Source organism: Haliotis rufescens, unplaced genomic scaffold (genome assembly GCF_023055435.1).
Source record: "Haliotis rufescens isolate VD_foot unplaced genomic scaffold, xgHalRufe1.0.p SCAF_5, whole genome shotgun sequence".
In the NCBI taxonomy this organism is placed as follows: Eukaryota; Metazoa; Mollusca; class Gastropoda; order Lepetellida; family Haliotidae; genus Haliotis; species Haliotis rufescens.
In genome coordinates, this window is record NW_025964223.1 from 24040538 (window position 1) to 24057854 (window position 17317).

At 40.8% G+C, this 17317-nt stretch overlaps 1 protein-coding gene and 1 non-coding gene across 2 annotated transcripts; one reads left to right on the forward strand and one right to left on the reverse strand.

Moving 5' to 3' along the window:
* Nucleotides 1-7: 7 nt before the first annotated feature.
* Trnal-uaa lies at nt 8-90 on the forward strand. The gene has a single exon. It is a non-coding gene; the product is annotated as a tRNA-Leu (tRNA).
* Nucleotides 91-5886: 5796 nt separating this feature from the next.
* LOC124111482 (peroxiredoxin-2-like) lies at nt 5887-16485 on the reverse strand. Its single transcript, XM_046471205.2, has 6 exons — nt 16292-16485; nt 11161-11278; nt 10304-10420; nt 8773-8895; nt 7253-7418; nt 5887-6476 (listed from the first exon to the last, which is right to left on the reverse strand). The coding sequence occupies exons 1-6, from the start codon at nt 16455-16457 to the stop codon at nt 6411-6413; spliced, it is 756 nt and encodes a 251-aa protein (XP_046327161.2). The 5' UTR covers nt 16458-16485; the 3' UTR covers nt 5887-6410.
* Nucleotides 16486-17317: the final 832 nt, after the last annotated feature.

Genomic DNA, 17317 nt, shown 5'->3' on the forward strand with positions numbered 1-17317 from the left:
AACCGGAAGCACGGTGGCCGAGTGGTTAAGGCGTTGGACTTAAGATCCAATGGACGTATGTCCGCGTGGGTTCGAACCCCACCCGTGCTAGCTAATATTTTGTTCGTAATAAATACTATCATATTATCACATTCATTTTAGTCCAGACTTCAACAAACGTACATGATTTCGGATCAGCACTTATCAATCGGTAAAACTTTCAGTTGTGTTTGTTTCTTAATGTTTTAAAAATGAGTTTACACCTTAGATGAATATGAATTAATTTTGGAAAAAATCTGGAGTCATTTGGATATGAAATATGTCGGTGGTCCTGAGAAGTTTATTAGAACGATAGATTCAACAAGACCAGCATGCTACATGCTTTTTTCCGACAGTGCACGTGGGTCACTTGGTCTTCAGGTCTCTGGACAAGGTGGCAGTGAGCGTATTCCCTTGTTACCTGAAGCGACTAGAGTCTTTGGGGATGATAATTGTGGACTTTGGGGCGTAATTCCATGGGAAGTACATGCGTTGTCAATTTGTTCAAAGTTTGTTTTATTATCGTTCGGTTTAACGTGAAATGTGTTGTAGACATGGGGTCTATTTTTGAAGAAGCCTTGGGTTTTGGTTTTGTTTGCTATCTACTACAAGTCATTTACAGTAATTAGAGGGATCCTTACAGCCACTAAAGTTGTATTAATATACAACTGCTTCCAATAACAATAGCGGCCGTTGTACAATATGTATATGTTTATTACCCATAGAGTTAGAAATAGTTCATAAAAATCGTATGTGCCCCAGTGCAAATATTACTTCAACACACCAGTGTACTGTTTACGTCATCCGGACGGCATTGGTGACGTCAATTGGAATCTTATTGTGACACAAGGTTGGAATGACGACACACTAGAAACGACGTCATCAAGATTGTTGATGTTTTTCGACAATTGGGGTTTTCTAAGACGGAGGTCGTGATCAGTGCATTCTTCTAAAGGATGAAGAAAATCATGGGTACTAACGAAATTATTACACTCGCATGTGTGTCATACTGAGTTTACGACTTCTGACAGTCGTTGCGTAAAATCAGTATGACACACATGGTCGTATACATGTGATCATCTCTAAAAATACTTCAACTAATGTGTAGTAGTATCATAATCTGTGATTTTATCGTGTTATGTTTTAATGTTGACATTTATTGTAAATACGCGTTTAGAAGTGTACACTGGCTTATATTTATAATAGGCTTGACATCACTTTTAACAGTATGAATATTATGTATTAAAAATGATGTAACGTGAGACTTACAGGACGTTGTTCATGTATTTATTTCGGTTATTCGTTGTTTTGTATCAAGCTTTTCTTTCAAAAAAGTTTCAAATGTCGCTCCTCGAGACCTCTCCGTTGCGTTGGTTTACAGCAGGTTAAAAAAAGGCATCTTTGCTTCCATAAGCTGGCCAAGATCAGGCCCCTATATCATTGTAAAACATAGCATAACAATCAGGAGTTATATCAACTGCTGAACGGGTGCCTTTCGCAATTCAGGAAGTAAACTTTCAGTTGTTGGGTTTTTACTGGCTTCAACCGAGGATAAGGTTTGTGTCCAGTGCCAACCTAAAAACGTTTCAATATTTCGTTAAGTAAGATAAATCAGTTTATACCTTCTCACTTTAAAGTGCAAACGTAAGTATGTTAAATTTTGTTTCAAGAGTATGGTTCTCAAATATTATTGTACAGCGTTTGGAGGTTTTGCACAAATATCAAGCATTTCACGTATACATCAAACAAATAAGGTATTGCTGTATGGGTAATTTTAATCATTTCGTTTTCCGTTTCCGTTTTTTACAGCCTCTTGTAAGATGACCGAGGGTTACTAACCTACCATTATTAACAGACTTCAAACGTCCAGTTACCTCCCTTGTCTCGGGAAGAGAACAATGTAGTCGAAAATATGAGAACTGTTTACGATACTTGTGTTGTTCCAAACATTTTTTACATCACAATTTCACTTATGCCTAGTTATGTCTTAATTAAATTAATTACTAACTTCAGTGTGTTTAGATTTACCCTAATTTGTGCGAGTATTTACCCTCTGCCTGTCACATAAAAAATAACCTGTGTACTATTGCTGTGCCGACCAGTCCTTGTTTTATCCCCTTAATGCCGAGCGCCAGACAGGTTAATAAGTACTATCTTTCAAAGTCGTTTGGTATGACGCAGCCGGGGATTGAACCCCGACATTCCACTACCACCAGGGCCCCGTTCCTCAAAGCGATCTTAGCACTGAGGTGATCGTAAGTCCCATACTTTAACATAGGCTTATGATCAACGTAGCACTAAGATAGCTTTGTGGAACGGGGCCCTGGACGCACGTCCCCGGCACGGGAACTTTGTGGTGTGTAGGGTCATGTACTTGCTGCATGAAGGTGGACCTGTAGTCACATATCAGGAGAACACATCTTAGCTTCACATGGGCTTTCCACCATCTGTTCAAACAATCAGCCAGACTTGCAACAGACCTGCATTTGATATTGCTAGACTATTGTAAACATGGTAAACGGAAAAGAAATATCTTGATGAGGTGATTTTATAAAAGGTTCCACATATTGTGTATTGTGATGTATTCCAAGGTGTTCTATTTGAGCCATGTGTCTATACTACTCAAAAGAAATTAAGGATCACCTGATTCTTTCATCTAACAATAGTTAATCTCTCATGCCATGACAGATTAACATTACCAATATCAAAGAATCGGGTGATCCTTAACTTCTTTTGACTAGTATATGTTAACAGAAGATTTACTAAGCTATTTCACAGCCAAACAGTTGATAATTGAATAAAAACAATCATGACAAATTTGATAACATATTACCATATATTTTGAATGTAGCTAAGTCAGGCCATGGTTATATATAAGCTCTTAATCCACAGATTTCGGTTTAAAGGTTACGGTGCAGAAATAATTAAGAACCCTGATTACTAACTTAATAATGAGCAAGATTATTATATTACCTTATTACAATATCTGAAGATTGACTTGAATGTGTCAATTAACACTTATTGTGTCAATTAACTTATTGTACAAAAACTATGAACATGTGTAATAATCAGTATTAATTCAATAAGGCTGAACAGTGAGCTGGTAGTAAATCAAGGATGTAGACCTGAGATGGATTCAGAGTCATAATACCAGTATAGCACTTCACAAGTCAAAATCCAAAGTTTAATCAGAGTATCAAAACATATTTCCAGATATATAAATTTCTGAATATGAATAAATATGCAGTCAGATATCAGTACATAATAGCAATTTAGTCATCATAGTTTAATTTTCAGAATTTCCCCTCAAATGTTTCTCTGCTAAGACTGCATACAAAGAAAACTGATTTTGTGTTGCCTATGGTGAAATGTTTTTTGTTTGTTTATTTGTTGTTTAATGCCGCACTCAACAATATTCCAGCTTTATGACGGCGGTCTGTAAATAATAAAATCTGGACCAGACAATCCAGCGATTGATATCATGAGCATTGATCCACACAATTGGGATCGATGACATGCATCAACCAAGTAAGCAAGCCTGACCACCCGATCCCGTTAGTCGCCTGTTACGGCAAGCAGTCGCCTTTTTACAGCAAGCATGGGTTGCTGAAGACCTATTCTACCCCGGATCTTCATGGGTCTCATGGTGAAGTGTGCCATTCTGCACCATTTGCTTAGTTATCAGTTTGTATGAACATTTAATAAACAAACTACTGCGGCCGGAATGATTCATGTATAATTCATAAAAGAGAGCTACTTAGGTGCATGCCCCTATATGGTGGTAAAGGTCATGATGCCAACACTAATGTATGCAATAGATGATTTCTTTCACATTTCAACATTTGAGTTAAAATATTGGAACTAATGAAAATCTTGGAAAAGAGTTGACCTGTTGCAAATAAATACACCTCTGAAGTTAACCAGCATAAACATAATCTTCCCGAGGCAAAGGGAGTTAACTGACCATAAAAGTCCAGTTTCCACCCTTGCCGAACAGTGGCTATTATGAATTATGTCCCTTCTATGCCTCTCCTATGAACCAATGAAATTCCACCTCTCGTATAACTTGTCTTTGCTTCAAACAAAATGGCGGCGCCAAGTCAAGACGACCTGATCGATAATCAATATCTATATTGTGATAAAACTGGTCTTGAATCCTGAAGTGAATCAAATCACGCGAGCACCTTGATAAAAAACACGAAAAGATTTTGAAAATATCTGTTGACAACGAGTTGGTGCACATGCTTTGTAAATCCTGCAATCGACCGAAATCTGCATGACGGTTTAAGAACCGGATTTCGATTTCATTGCGCAATTATGATTGGACTATGCATAGTCCAGCCAAACTGTAACTCCATAATACCAGCCTGGTTCGGCAAGGGTGGAAACTGGACTTTTATAGTCAGTTAACTCTCTTGCCTCGGGAAGATGGCGTTAACATTGAACTTGTAGAATCAGAATGAAGTACATAATAGCATTTAAAACCCTTTTTGGTCAGCACCACTGGTCTAGTAGAGATCCAACAGGACCGGTAGATTTGTTTACTGACAAATTTTGATCAGAGTCAAAACACTGTTCATGGGGGATCAGTTTTCTACTTAAATGCCAAATTTTATCAATTGTGTACAAATATCATAGAATCATTATGAAATATTCTCCACTGGAAAATCTATCCTAAATGATTCTGGGTGATGCAACTATTGTACACATTATATTATTTTATAGATTTGCATAGTTCAGTCAGCAATATTCTGCCTAAATTCCTGCAACTTCTAGGCCCGGTAGACAAAATGGATGATAGCATGCACAACAAGCAGGGCATGGTGATACACTGCGACCATCATATACTCCATAGTCAGGTCTTACAGGTCTGTGCGCATATGCTTGCATTTATAGTTGTTTGGTTTGTTTTTTGTTTAACGCCGAACTCAGCAATATTCCAGCTATATGACGACGGTCTGTAAATAATTGAGTCTGGACCAGACAATTCAGTGACATCATGAGCATCAATCCACGCAATTGGGATACGATGACATGCATCCACCAAGTCCGCGAGCCTGACCACCCGACCCTGTTACTCGTCTTTTACGACAAGCATAGTCACCTTTTACGGCAAGCATGGGTCGCTGAAGACCTATTCTACCCCGGATCTTCACGGGTCAATTCATAGTGTGCCATATTCAATTCACCAAGTGAATGCTCATGGCGCTACTTTATTTTCCCTGTCAATGCATCAGTGTCCACTCAATTTTCATTCTCTGCTCCCTGGGGAGTATACAACTCAAGCTGCCTGTGAGGCACAAGAAGGTTAACAGTCACCATCTCATCCTACCGGGTACCCACCCATTGCTGGGTGAACAGAGCCATATTTCAAGAGATATTCCAGCAATATCGTGGCGGGGGACACCAGAAACTGAGCTTCACATATTGTGCCCATGTGGAGAATCAAACCCGGGTCTTCAGTGTGACAAGTGAATGCTTTAACGGTTAAGTTTAACCACTAGGCTACCCTACTGCCCAGGACCCGTGAAGATTCGGGGGTAGAATAGGTCTTCAGCAACCGATGCTTGCCGTAAAAGGTAACTATGCTTGTCGTAAAAGGCGACTAAAGGGATCGGGTGGTCATGCTCGCTGACTTGGTTGATGCATGTCATCGATCCCAATTGCGTGGATCGATGCTCAGGATATCAATCACTGGATTGTCTGGTCCAGACTCGATTATTTATGGACCCCTATCATATAGCTTGAATATTGCTGAGTGCGGCATTAAACAACAAACCAACAACCCTACCGCCCAGCATATTTTCGACAAAGTCTCTTGCCAAAGGTGACACATGCTTCCTGGAGACAAATAACAAGGCAACTCTGTTCAGTACCATGAAAAACCTCGAACAACTTGTGTTTCCCTTCACCATACAAACTGACAGACTTTCTTATTTCAAAAATTTATTCAGCAAAGTAAAGTATTGCAATATGTTGCATAGTAAGTCTCACAGAGTATGAGCTGAAGCTGACTTCACAAGGGCATTGTACGCACATGGAAATAAATTATTTGTCAACAATTTCCTACAGTAAACATATTGCTTCACTGGCACTAATTGGACTACTTCCAACCACTGATGGATAAAATTCTACATAAAACACACAAATAACAAACATTTTCGAAAAAATATCAACAACAAATTTCACTGTTGCCATGGTTACATAGATAATGGACATGATGTTGCAGTGCTGCAGGAAACACAAGTGCTATTCTTGGCCTCTCGATTGTCTTTATTGTGACAGTCAGATGATAAATTACACTCACACCTTCCCATGCTCCCGGACACTGATACAAAATGAGATGAACAGAAAGAGAAAGAGACTAAAAATAAAATCTAAAGACGCATTGTTTATAGCTCATCGGAAGTTTTCTGTTTACTGAAATATTTCTGGGACTCTTTTGGATTTGGGATGATCTGTAAAAGAAGAAACAAACAAAACTGAAATGTGTGCACAAATTGTGTGAATGGCGGGTTCTACCAGTTGAGCAGGATGTGCCTTCCCTTTTTGCGGCGATCCATTTATATATTTATCATCACTATTTTGCCTCTTACGCACTATGGAATTGGGTTCAGCAGACAATTGAGACTAATGATTTACTGGCGTTGACATTTTATATATTTCAATACCAGAAATAAATACTAGAAAGTAGCACTTGACCAGAACTCCTCGATACGAGTTGTCTTCAATTTTTCAGACATTTACAGATTCACAATTTGAAAGATTTTAGAATCCGCAGCAAAGGAAAGACACTGAAAGACTTCAAATCAACATAATTCCTTCATCATGTTCATACAAGTCATCAGTTCCAAACAATTAGTCTGGCTCCAAGGATTACCTCCCTTCCCCTATCGCTATAGTTACATGTTCATATTATTCCCTATACTGCTGTACTGACCGTATCACTGCCTGGCTTCCTTCAGGATTACCTCCCTTCCCCAATCGCTATAGTTACATGTTTGCGTTACCCGATATGTCCCACACTGCTGTACTGACCGTATCACTGCCTGGTTTCCTGCAAGATTACTTCCCTTCCCCAATCGCTATAGTTACATGTTTGCGTTACCCGATATGTTCCACACTGCTGTACTGACCGTATCACTGCCTGGCTTCCTGCAGGTTTACCTCCCTTCCCCAATCGCTATAGTTACATGCTTGCATTACCCAATATGTCCCACACTGCTATACTGACCGTATCACTGCCTGGCTTCCAGCCTGCGGGGCACACTTCTCCATGTTTGTCTGTGTACTGGAAGGCCTGAACAAGCCGAATGGTCTCGTCCACAGACCGACCCACAGGGAGATCATTCATGGTGACCTGGCGTAGGACTCCCTTGTTGTCAATGATGAACAGGCCTCTGAAATAACATGTTGGTCTGACTTTATTGACAGTCAGGACTACACAGGTCTTGGGACAGTCAGGACAACACAGGTTTGGTACAGTGATGAATACACAGGTTTTGGGACAGTCAGGACTACACAGGTTTTGGGACAGTCAGGACTACACAGGTTTTGGGACAGTCAGGACTACACAGGTTTTGGGACAGTCAGGGCCACACAATTTTGGGACAGTCAGGACTACACAGGTTTGGTACAGTGATGAATACACAGGTTTTGGGACAGTCAGGACTACACAGGTTTGGTACGGTGATGAATACACAGGTTTTGGGACAGTCAGGACTACACAGGTTCGGGACAGTCAGGACTATACAGGTTTGGGACAGTCAGGACTACACAGGTTTGGTACAGTGATGAATACACAGGTTTTGGGACAGTCAGGACTACACAGGTTTTGGGACAGTCAGGACTACACAGGTTTGGGACAGTCAGGACTACACAGGTTTGGTACAGTGATGAATACACAGGTTTTGTGACAGTCAGGACTACACAGGTTTGGTACAGTGATGAATACACAGGTTTTGGGACAGTCAGGACTACACAGGTTCGGGACAGTCAGGACTACACAGGTTTGGGACAGTCAGGATTACACAGGTTTGGGACAGTCAGGATTACACAGGTTTGGGACAGTCAGGATTACACAGGTTTGGTACAGTGATGAATACACAGGTTTTGGGACAGTCAGGACTACACAGGTTCGGGACAGTCAGGACTACACAGGTTTGGGACAGTCAGGATTACACAGGTTTCAGGACATGAGTTTTGGGACTATTTCAGTAGAATCATGGCCAGATAACCAAAAACAGACTCGTCACATGACTCATGCAGAGGACAAAACCAGGATCTTTGAGATATGAGTCAACACTACTGTTAGGTTACTTGCCCCTACATGTATTATTGCAGCGTCAACACGTCAAAGGTTGTTTGCACTATTTACACTCAAGACACTGGTCATTACTGTTTACAAACGAAAAAAGTAGGAAAAATTATTTGGGATGATAAATATAATCTCACCCTTGTGCTTTCCAAACTCAAATGTATCAAGACTCATTGATAAAGGTATTCTCAACTCATCTTGATATTTATTATCTCGGAAGACACTGTTTAGATACTCTAAACATTCAGAATAAAAATGTCTTTCAACCTACAGAATGCTTGATGTTGACAGTGACATTTCTAAACTTTAAAGGGCAACAGAGAAATGAAAACATTTCTGCTTGAACTTAGTTCTAGCAGCACCCTAGGTGACGACTGGTCTATCTGTTCTCACCAGACCCCTAGAGATAAACAAATCAATCAAGTGTAGTCACTTGCCTTAGTGTGTGACCAAGATCCTCCAGGTAGACACCGTAAGCCTTGGAGATGTCATGTGTGATGTCTGAGAGAAGTGGAATGTTGATGGCGCCCAAGCCGCCCTGGTCACGTGGAGTGTTGATCCTGAACAGAGTTATCTCCCTTATATCAAACAGCAAACACAGTTACTCGTTCCTGACTTGTCAGAATTTAAGTATAATACAAAAAGTACTTGAAATTAAATTGATTCAACCGAAAACATGTATATGTTCCCTCACCATAAAATAATGGCAGAGTTTAGTTCTTAGTTTTGTGAATGCGAGCATGACGTGTGTGATTGATTGAATTAAAAGTATATAAGTGAGTGAGTGAGTGACATTTTACGCTGCTTTTAGCAGTATTCCAGCAATATCATGGCGGGGACACCAGAAATGGGCTTCACAAATTGTACCCATGTCGGGAATCGAACCCGGGTCTATGGTGCGACGAGCAAACGCTTTAACGACTAGGCTACCCGACCTCCCAACAGTATTTAAGCCTTATGAAGGCTATGTAATACTTCTGGGCAGGTCTGGGCAAGCAAATCAGTGGTTGATAGCACAAGCAGCTGCCAACATCTTCAGGGCATATTACCAGTTCCCAATCCCATCTCAGCCAGAGTTCCATGTAGCCAGCATAGTACCCCTGCCACACAGGCCAGCGCCATGTGACAATTCATCAATTCTTACATAGTCCATTCAAGATATTGCAGGTGTTTCATTTTTGACGAGTCTTCACATTTAGATAAACCTATGTCATAGAATGGTTAACTTTCGATGAGAAAATACCCTAAAACGTGGAAAACTATTTCCATGTGTGTTGTTATCCTTTGTTTACATTGGTCGTACGGCTCCACATGCTGTCATCAAAGCCCTCGAGAGCTAGTGATATGATTTGTTTGTTTGTTTATTTGTTGTTTAACGCCGCATTCAGCAATATTCCAGCTATATGACGGCGGTCTGTAAATAATCAGGTCTGGACCAGATAATCCAGTGATTGACATCATGAACATCGATCCACACAATTGGGATCAATGACATGCATCAACCAAGTCGACGAGCCTGTCCACCCGACCCCGTTAGTCGCCTTTTACGGCAAGCATGGGTTGCTGAAGACCTATTCTACCCCGGATCTTCACACGTCGCTAGTGATATGACCACTGTGATGTATAAAGATATACTGTCAAGCAATTTACAGTATTGTCATTTTTGCAGTTGTAGCACATAGTAGCACATCGATATAATAATGCAAAACGATATGTAAACCGGCTAGTCGGTTCTGATTTCAGAATAAGCGTGTTTGTTAACAAACAAGAGAAAAGTCTGGTCACAGGATATGCAAATTAGCCTGTGGAGTGATGCTAAGTCACCCCTGCGCCGGAGTATGGGAAACCTATTCTGACAAGGAGTGCCCATGAGGGGATGGGAAACAAGCTGACAAAGCCTGCCCCAGCCTGCAATGAAAGGCCGATGCTGCCTGATCCCCTTCACAGCATCAGCATGATGTTACATACCAGGCGAGGTGAGTGAACTGCGAGTCCACCGAGCATGCTACCACTTCCGTGTTAATCTTCCTGAACTCGGCTACCCGGTCACTGAAGGCGATGATCTCAGTTGGACACACGAACGTGCTGTCACAGAGAAGACAAAGAGTCAAACAAGCTGTAACACTGCACATGTTTATAAACATACTTAGCTCCATACTTGGCAATGTACTTACCTCGATTTTGGTGGAGTGAGTTTTTTACGCCACTGTTAGCAATATCCAGCAATATCATGGTGGGGGGACACCAGAAATGGGCTTCACTCATTGTACCCATGTGGGGAATCAACCCAGGTATTTGACGAGACGAGCAAATGCTTTAAACACTACCCCCAACCCCATCCACCCCGATCTCCAGGGATGCAACTAGGCCGAGTCAGTCTGTCTAATGTTAGAGTATCAAGCTTCCTAGGGGTTGTCTTAATATGTTAGCTGTATTCAGGCTAGTAACAGTTGCACAAGTTTACATCCCTGCACATATTTTGAACTGACACTATAATATGATGTGAGTGAGTGCGTGAGTATTGTTTTACGCCGCTTTTAGCAATATTCCAGCAATATCATGGCAGGGGACACCAGAAATGGGCTTCACACATTGTACCCATGTCGGAAATTGAACCCGGGTCTTCGGCGTGACGAGCAATTGCTTCACACAGGTTTCAGCACAGGCTAATTAGACTTGTGGCAGCTGTATTACAAGTATTTTTCAGGATAATTGACAAAATCATTTCAAACAGTGATTGCTATGTACTTTTATCAATCTGGTTTCTGATTAAACAAGAATATGGTGGCTAATTTCCACTAAGTATTACACAGACGGGAACTTACAAGTCAAGTGGGTAGAAAAAGAAGACGAGGTATTTCCCCTTGTAGTCGGATAGTTTGATGTCCTTAAACTCCCCCTTGATCACAGCTGTACCGTTCCAGTCAGGAGCCGGCTTTGAGACTGGAAACAAACACATCAACATCTCAGCTGGATCAGTTTACAAACATGCAAAAAAAAACGGGTTAGAATTGGTCTTCAGCAACCCATGCTTGTCGTACAGGGTCCAGTGGTCAGACTCACTGACTTGGTTGATCCATGTCATCGTATCCCATAGCATGGATCGATGCTCATGATATCAATCACTTGATTGTGTGGTCCAGACTTGATTATTTAGAGACAGCAGTCATATACCTTCAACATTGCTGAGTGTGGCGTTCACAAAGTATATCATTGGTACCATTTGTAACACACATAGCATGTCTAGCTGTCTGATGCACCAAACAGCCCACATTCAGCTTTTAGACTTGATGCAGGTTAGATTTCTGCCTTGCAAGGTACAATGTGCATAAAGAAGATATGTAGACTTTAAATCTTTTCGCAATAAGCATGCAACATCATGAATAGTGAGTGCATTTGTTTAACACAAGGTCAGCAATGATCAAGCTATACCATCATGGCATGGTAACCTGTAAATAATTGAGTGGGACTGGACACTGTCTGACTGAAAGCATGAGCAAGCAAGGTGTGATGAAGTGGCATCAGTCAAGTCACAGAGCCTAACCAGCCAGTCCCCATTCTAATTAACTGATTTTGTTTATTAATAACATCACACTTAGCAATATTCCAGCTATATGATAGGCTTTAAGTCATCTCTAATGACATGCATGTGCTACTATTGATACAGGGCACAATTCCTAATTGGAATATCTTTGGGACTTTCTTGTCTATTTTTGGACTATTTTTGGACTATGGAGTGAGTGAGTGAGTGAGTGAGTGAGTGAGTGAGTGAGTGAGTGAGTGAGTGAGTGAGTGAGTGAGTGAGTGAGTGAGTGAGTGAGTGAGTGAGTGAGGTTTTACGCTGCTTTTAGGAATATTCCAGCAATATCACAGCGGGGGGACACCACAAATGGGCTTCACACATTGTACCGATGTGGTGAATCGAACCCGGGTCTTCGGCGTGGCAAGCAAACGCTTTAACCACAAGACTACCCCAATGCCCCTTTTGAACTATGGATAGGGACAACAAAATTACATCCTGCATCTATGGGAGTTGATGAGAAAACAATGCTTAGACAGTTAAAACAATTACCTAAACAGCCTGAGAAATTAGAGGACTATTACAAACATTTTTTAACTAGTCCTCACTGAATAATAGCCCTCAACAGCTACTAGTCAGTCATTGCATTGTCACTAGTCCACTGAATTATAGCCCTCAACGGCTACTAGTCGGTCATTGGATTGTCACTAGTCCACTGAATTATAGCCCTCAACAGCTACTAGTCAGTCATTGGATTGTCACTATTCGTCACTGAATTATAGCCCTCAACAGCTACTAGTCAGCCATCGGATTGTCACTAGTCCACTGAATTATAGCCCTCAACAGCTACTAGTCAGCCATCGGATTGTCACTAGTCCACTGAATTATAGCCCTCAACAGCTACTAGTCAGTCATTGGATTGTCACTATTCGTCACTGAATTATAGCCCTCAACAGCTACTAGTCGGTCATTGGATTGTCACCCGTCCTCTCTGAATTATAGCCCTCAACAGCTACTAGTCAGTCATTGGATTGTCACTAGTCCACTGAATTATAGCCCTCAACAGCTACTAGTCGGTCATTGGATTGTCACCCGTCCTCTCTGAATTATAGCCCTCAACAGCTACTAGTCAGCCATCGGATTGTCACTAGTCCACTGAATTATAGCCCTCAACAGCTACTAGTCAGTCATTGGATTGTCACTATTAGTCACTGAATTATAGCCCTCAACAGCTACTAGTCGGCCATTGGATTGTCAACAGTCCTCTCTGAATTATAGCCCTCAACAGCTACTAGTCGGTCATTGGATTGTCACTAGTCCACTGAATTATAGCCATCAACAGCTACTAGTCAGTCATTGGATTGTCACTATTCGTCACTGAATTATAGCCCTCAACAGCTACTAGTCAGCCATCGGATTGTCACTATTCCTCACGATTCGTCACTTAATTATAGCCCTCAACAGCTACTAGTCGGTCATTGGATTGTCACCCGTCCTCTCTGAATTATAGCCCTCAACAGCTACTAGTCAGTCATTGGATTGTCACTATTAGCCACTGAATTATAGCCCTCAACAGCCACTAGTCGGTCATTGGATTGTCACCCGTCCTCTCTTAATTATAGCCCTCAACAGCTACTAGTCGGTCATTAGATTGTCACTAGTCCACTGAATTATAGCCCTCAACAGCTACTAGTCAGTCATTGGATTGTCACTAGTCCACTGAATTATAGCCCTCAACAGCTACTAGTCAGCCATCGGATTGTCACTAGTCCACTGAATTATAGCCCTCAACAGCTACTAGTCAGTCATTGGATTGTCACTATTTGTCACTGAATTATAGCCCTCAACAGCTACTAGTCAGCCATCGGATTGTCACTAGTCCACTGAATTATAGCCCTCAACAGCTACTAGTCAGTCATTGGATTGTCACTATTCCTCACTATTCGTCACTGAATTATAGCCCTCAACAGCTACTAGTCGGTCATTGGATTGTCACCCGTCCTCTCTGAATTATAGCCCTCAACAGCTACTAGTCAGTCATTGGATTGTCACTATTCGTCACTGAATTATAGCCCTCAACAGCCACTAGTCAGTCATTGGATTGTCACCCTTCCTCTCTGAATTATAGCCCTCAACAGCTACTAGTCGGTCATTAGATTGTCACTAGTCCACTGAATTATAGCCCTCAACAGCTACTAGTCAGCCATCGGATTGTCACTAGTCCACTGAATTATAGCCCTCAACAGCTACTAGTCAGCCATCGGATTGTCACTAGTCCACTGAATTATAGCCCTCAACAGCTACTAGTCAGTCATTGGATTGTCACTATTCGTCACTGAATTATAGCCCTCAACAGCTACTAGTCGGTCATTGGATTGTCACTAGTCCACTGAATTATAGCCCTCAACAGCTACTAGTCGGTCATTGGATTGTCACTATTCGTCACTGAATTATAGCCCTCAACAGCTACTAGTCGGTCATTGGATTGTCACCAGTCCTCTCTGAATTATAGCCCTCAACAGCTACTAGTCAGTCATTGGATTGTCACTAGTCCACTGAATTATAGCCCTCAACAACTACTAGTCAGCCATCGGATTGTCACTAGTCCACTGAATTATAGCCCTCAACAGCTACTAGTCAGTCATTGGATTGTCACTATTCGTCACTGAATTATAGCCCTCAACAGCTACTAGTCGGTCATTGGATTGTCACCCGTCCTCTCTGAATTATAGCCCTCAACAGCTACTAGTCAGTCATTGGATTGTCACCCGTCCTCTCTGAATTATAGCCCTCAACAGCTACTAGTCGGTCATTGGATTGTCACCCGTCCTCTCTGAATTATAGCCCTCAACAGCTACTAGTCAGTCATTGGATTGTCACTCATCCTCAGCAAAATTAAGAAGTCTCTGGCTAGCTGAATAGCGTGAATTTCGATGGTTGCTTCACAGGGCTTGATTTAAGGACCTTGATCTGACATGCATCAGGTGCATGTTGACATAAAAACCAGGTTGCACCAAACAGAACCAGGTTGCACCCCAGTCTCATAAATTTATTAAAGCAGATCTGCTGCCAGGGATGCATTGGAGTGAAACGTAATCGGAACCCTCACGTACATAACCTTAAGTACCCACAGAGTGAAGACCTCCACCCTAAGAAAGCATGACATGACACAACAAGATGTAGTATGATAAATAAATAATAGAGGTATTGAGTGTGTTTAAAGATCGATCTTTTGTTGACAAAAGTAAGGTTTAGTCTGACTTAATTTCTTTTTGACATGCACTTAGTGCATGTAGACATATTATTATGTTGCATTTTCAGTAATAGACATGATAGATGGAACACTTGTGCATGTTATACATAGCTAAGTCGAACCCTGCTACATGTGTGATGTCCAACAATAACAGTCAACAGATACTAATTTTTATCCATCAAATCCATAACACAATGGTTGGTTTCACTGGTTTTGTAATAAAAACATTTCTGAACATAACATATCAATAAACTTTCATACAGTGACACATATGTTGCAGCATTATCAAGCAGTTTTACACGTATCAAAGTATCCAGCTGAGATTAATTGCCTTTGATTTGCAGATATTACACTAAGCCGACAATGACAGCTGAAATTAAGAGATATCGGTCTTCAACATGTCCACGTCCGCTAGCAATGTTCAATAGACATGGTACATCCAGATCCATGACATATAAGGTAACAATGGCCACAGCTGGTGGCTATAATTTGTATTTGTACCAGTATCAGAGATTTATCTTGGCATATTTTTGCCAAAAGTTGGTTCCAAGTTCTCTATAGAGGTTGCTAATAATTCCAAAATTCAATTTTAAAATAACAACTTTCCCAATTTTGGATTAACTTAAATGATATAACTTTGTAGCAATGTTAAACTTAGTATTTGGTTTGGAAGCATTGAATACAAGAACGTTCCAAAACTCAAATCGCTGGTCATATGATGATGGTGACTTGCAAAATAATTGACAAATTTCTGAATATTCACAGTATCTTAATAAAATTTCAAGAAAGTAGAAATCTATTCTAAAAACGACATAGCTAACCAACAAATTTATCAAAGCTGTTTTCAAACGAAAATAACAACCACCAAAATATTTGATCACTATGAGATTTCCTTCTAGTAAGAACATAGCATCATCCTTGAACCAGTATACATATTCAGTATCATGTTCACCATAACGAACATATTGTTGTCTTTATTTATTTACTGGTGACCAATTACTGGCTCGGAATAAAATTCGTTGCTGAGGTGAATCTACATAAAATATTGATGTAAAACTGCAAAGACCTGATCGCCCGCAATACCGCACTGTAAGCTATTCAGCTGTGACGGCGTGCGTCGTTACGCACATGACTTCCTCCTAGGCCTATCTGGGCCGGCGAACGCCTCATCATTTCAACTTACTGACAACTTGACTCCAGTGAGTGGCATGGCCTGTAGTGCGTCTGGTTTCCTGCGGGTACACATGCCCCCCTGCATATGACATACATGCTTCCTCACCCGAGAAAGCAACCGCAAAACACAGAGCCAGGCTCACGCTAAAAAACTCACACGTTGTTGCTCCCGCCATCTTGCCTACGTTGATGCAATCAGCAGAGCTACTCAGGTCGATATTATAGTAGTTGCGAATTTTAAAAAATCGATTTGCAGAATATGCAAACTGTTAAATTTAATGTAAATATTATTATAATGGATGAGTGCATTATTTTATAAAAACAACATGAATGGAATAGGGTTGTAATCGTATGCTACTATCCTACGACGAATCGAATACAATAACGTACGGTATGGTTTGATATTATAAACAAAAATACACTTATTTCACTCACTGACTAATACAAAACTGGCTGTCTAATTTCATCAAAAAATAGCAACAGTAAGTTTGTCCTAGGAGAGAAATTAAACAAATTTACATACTATTTACAGAAAGGTCATATTTATGTATTCTGATGCAAGTATTAGGCTTCAATAATGCTAACTAGTTATACGTCACACAAGAGTATTTCAGAACACCAGATATGAAAGTAAATGGAGATACGACTGATATAGGTGGTCAAGGATGATGAATGTGTGTCCAAATAGCAATAGCTGCGTGGAGCCGAATTGCAGTCTAGGTATAGACATAGTAATTGGACATTGCAACTAAATATCCAGGGCTGCTTCTCGGGCATTAGTCCTGCACCATGACCGTGGAATATATTTATTTTATGAAAATAAAATAAACTAGAAATGTATACAAAAGCAAGTCTAGCCAGCTCAAGCTAGCTCTGAAATCAGCATAGGGAATTTGTTTTTATTTTTAGAGTCAAGAAGGATATTGTGTAGTATAAGATTTCAGAGACTAAATGTTAGTCTACTCGGGCATCGGCGAGTCAATAAACCTGCACGTGTGCCTGATCAGGAGTGTCTGTTATATATGCAATGAAGACT

Excerpts from the sequence above, each read along its gene's own strand:
- LOC124111482 (XM_046471205.2), bottom strand. The coding sequence starts at position 16,457 with ATGGCGGGAGCAACAACGTGTGAGTTTTTTAGCGTGAGCCTGGCTCTG. Across the intron at positions 8,896-10,303 it reads CAGTTCACTCACCTCGCCTG|GATCAACACTCCACGTGACC; the intron begins GTATGTAACATC and ends AACTCTGTTCAG. Across the intron at positions 7,419-8,772 it reads GATCTTGGTCACACACTAAG|AGGCCTGTTCATCATTGACA; the intron begins GCAAGTGACTAC and ends ATGTTATTTCAG.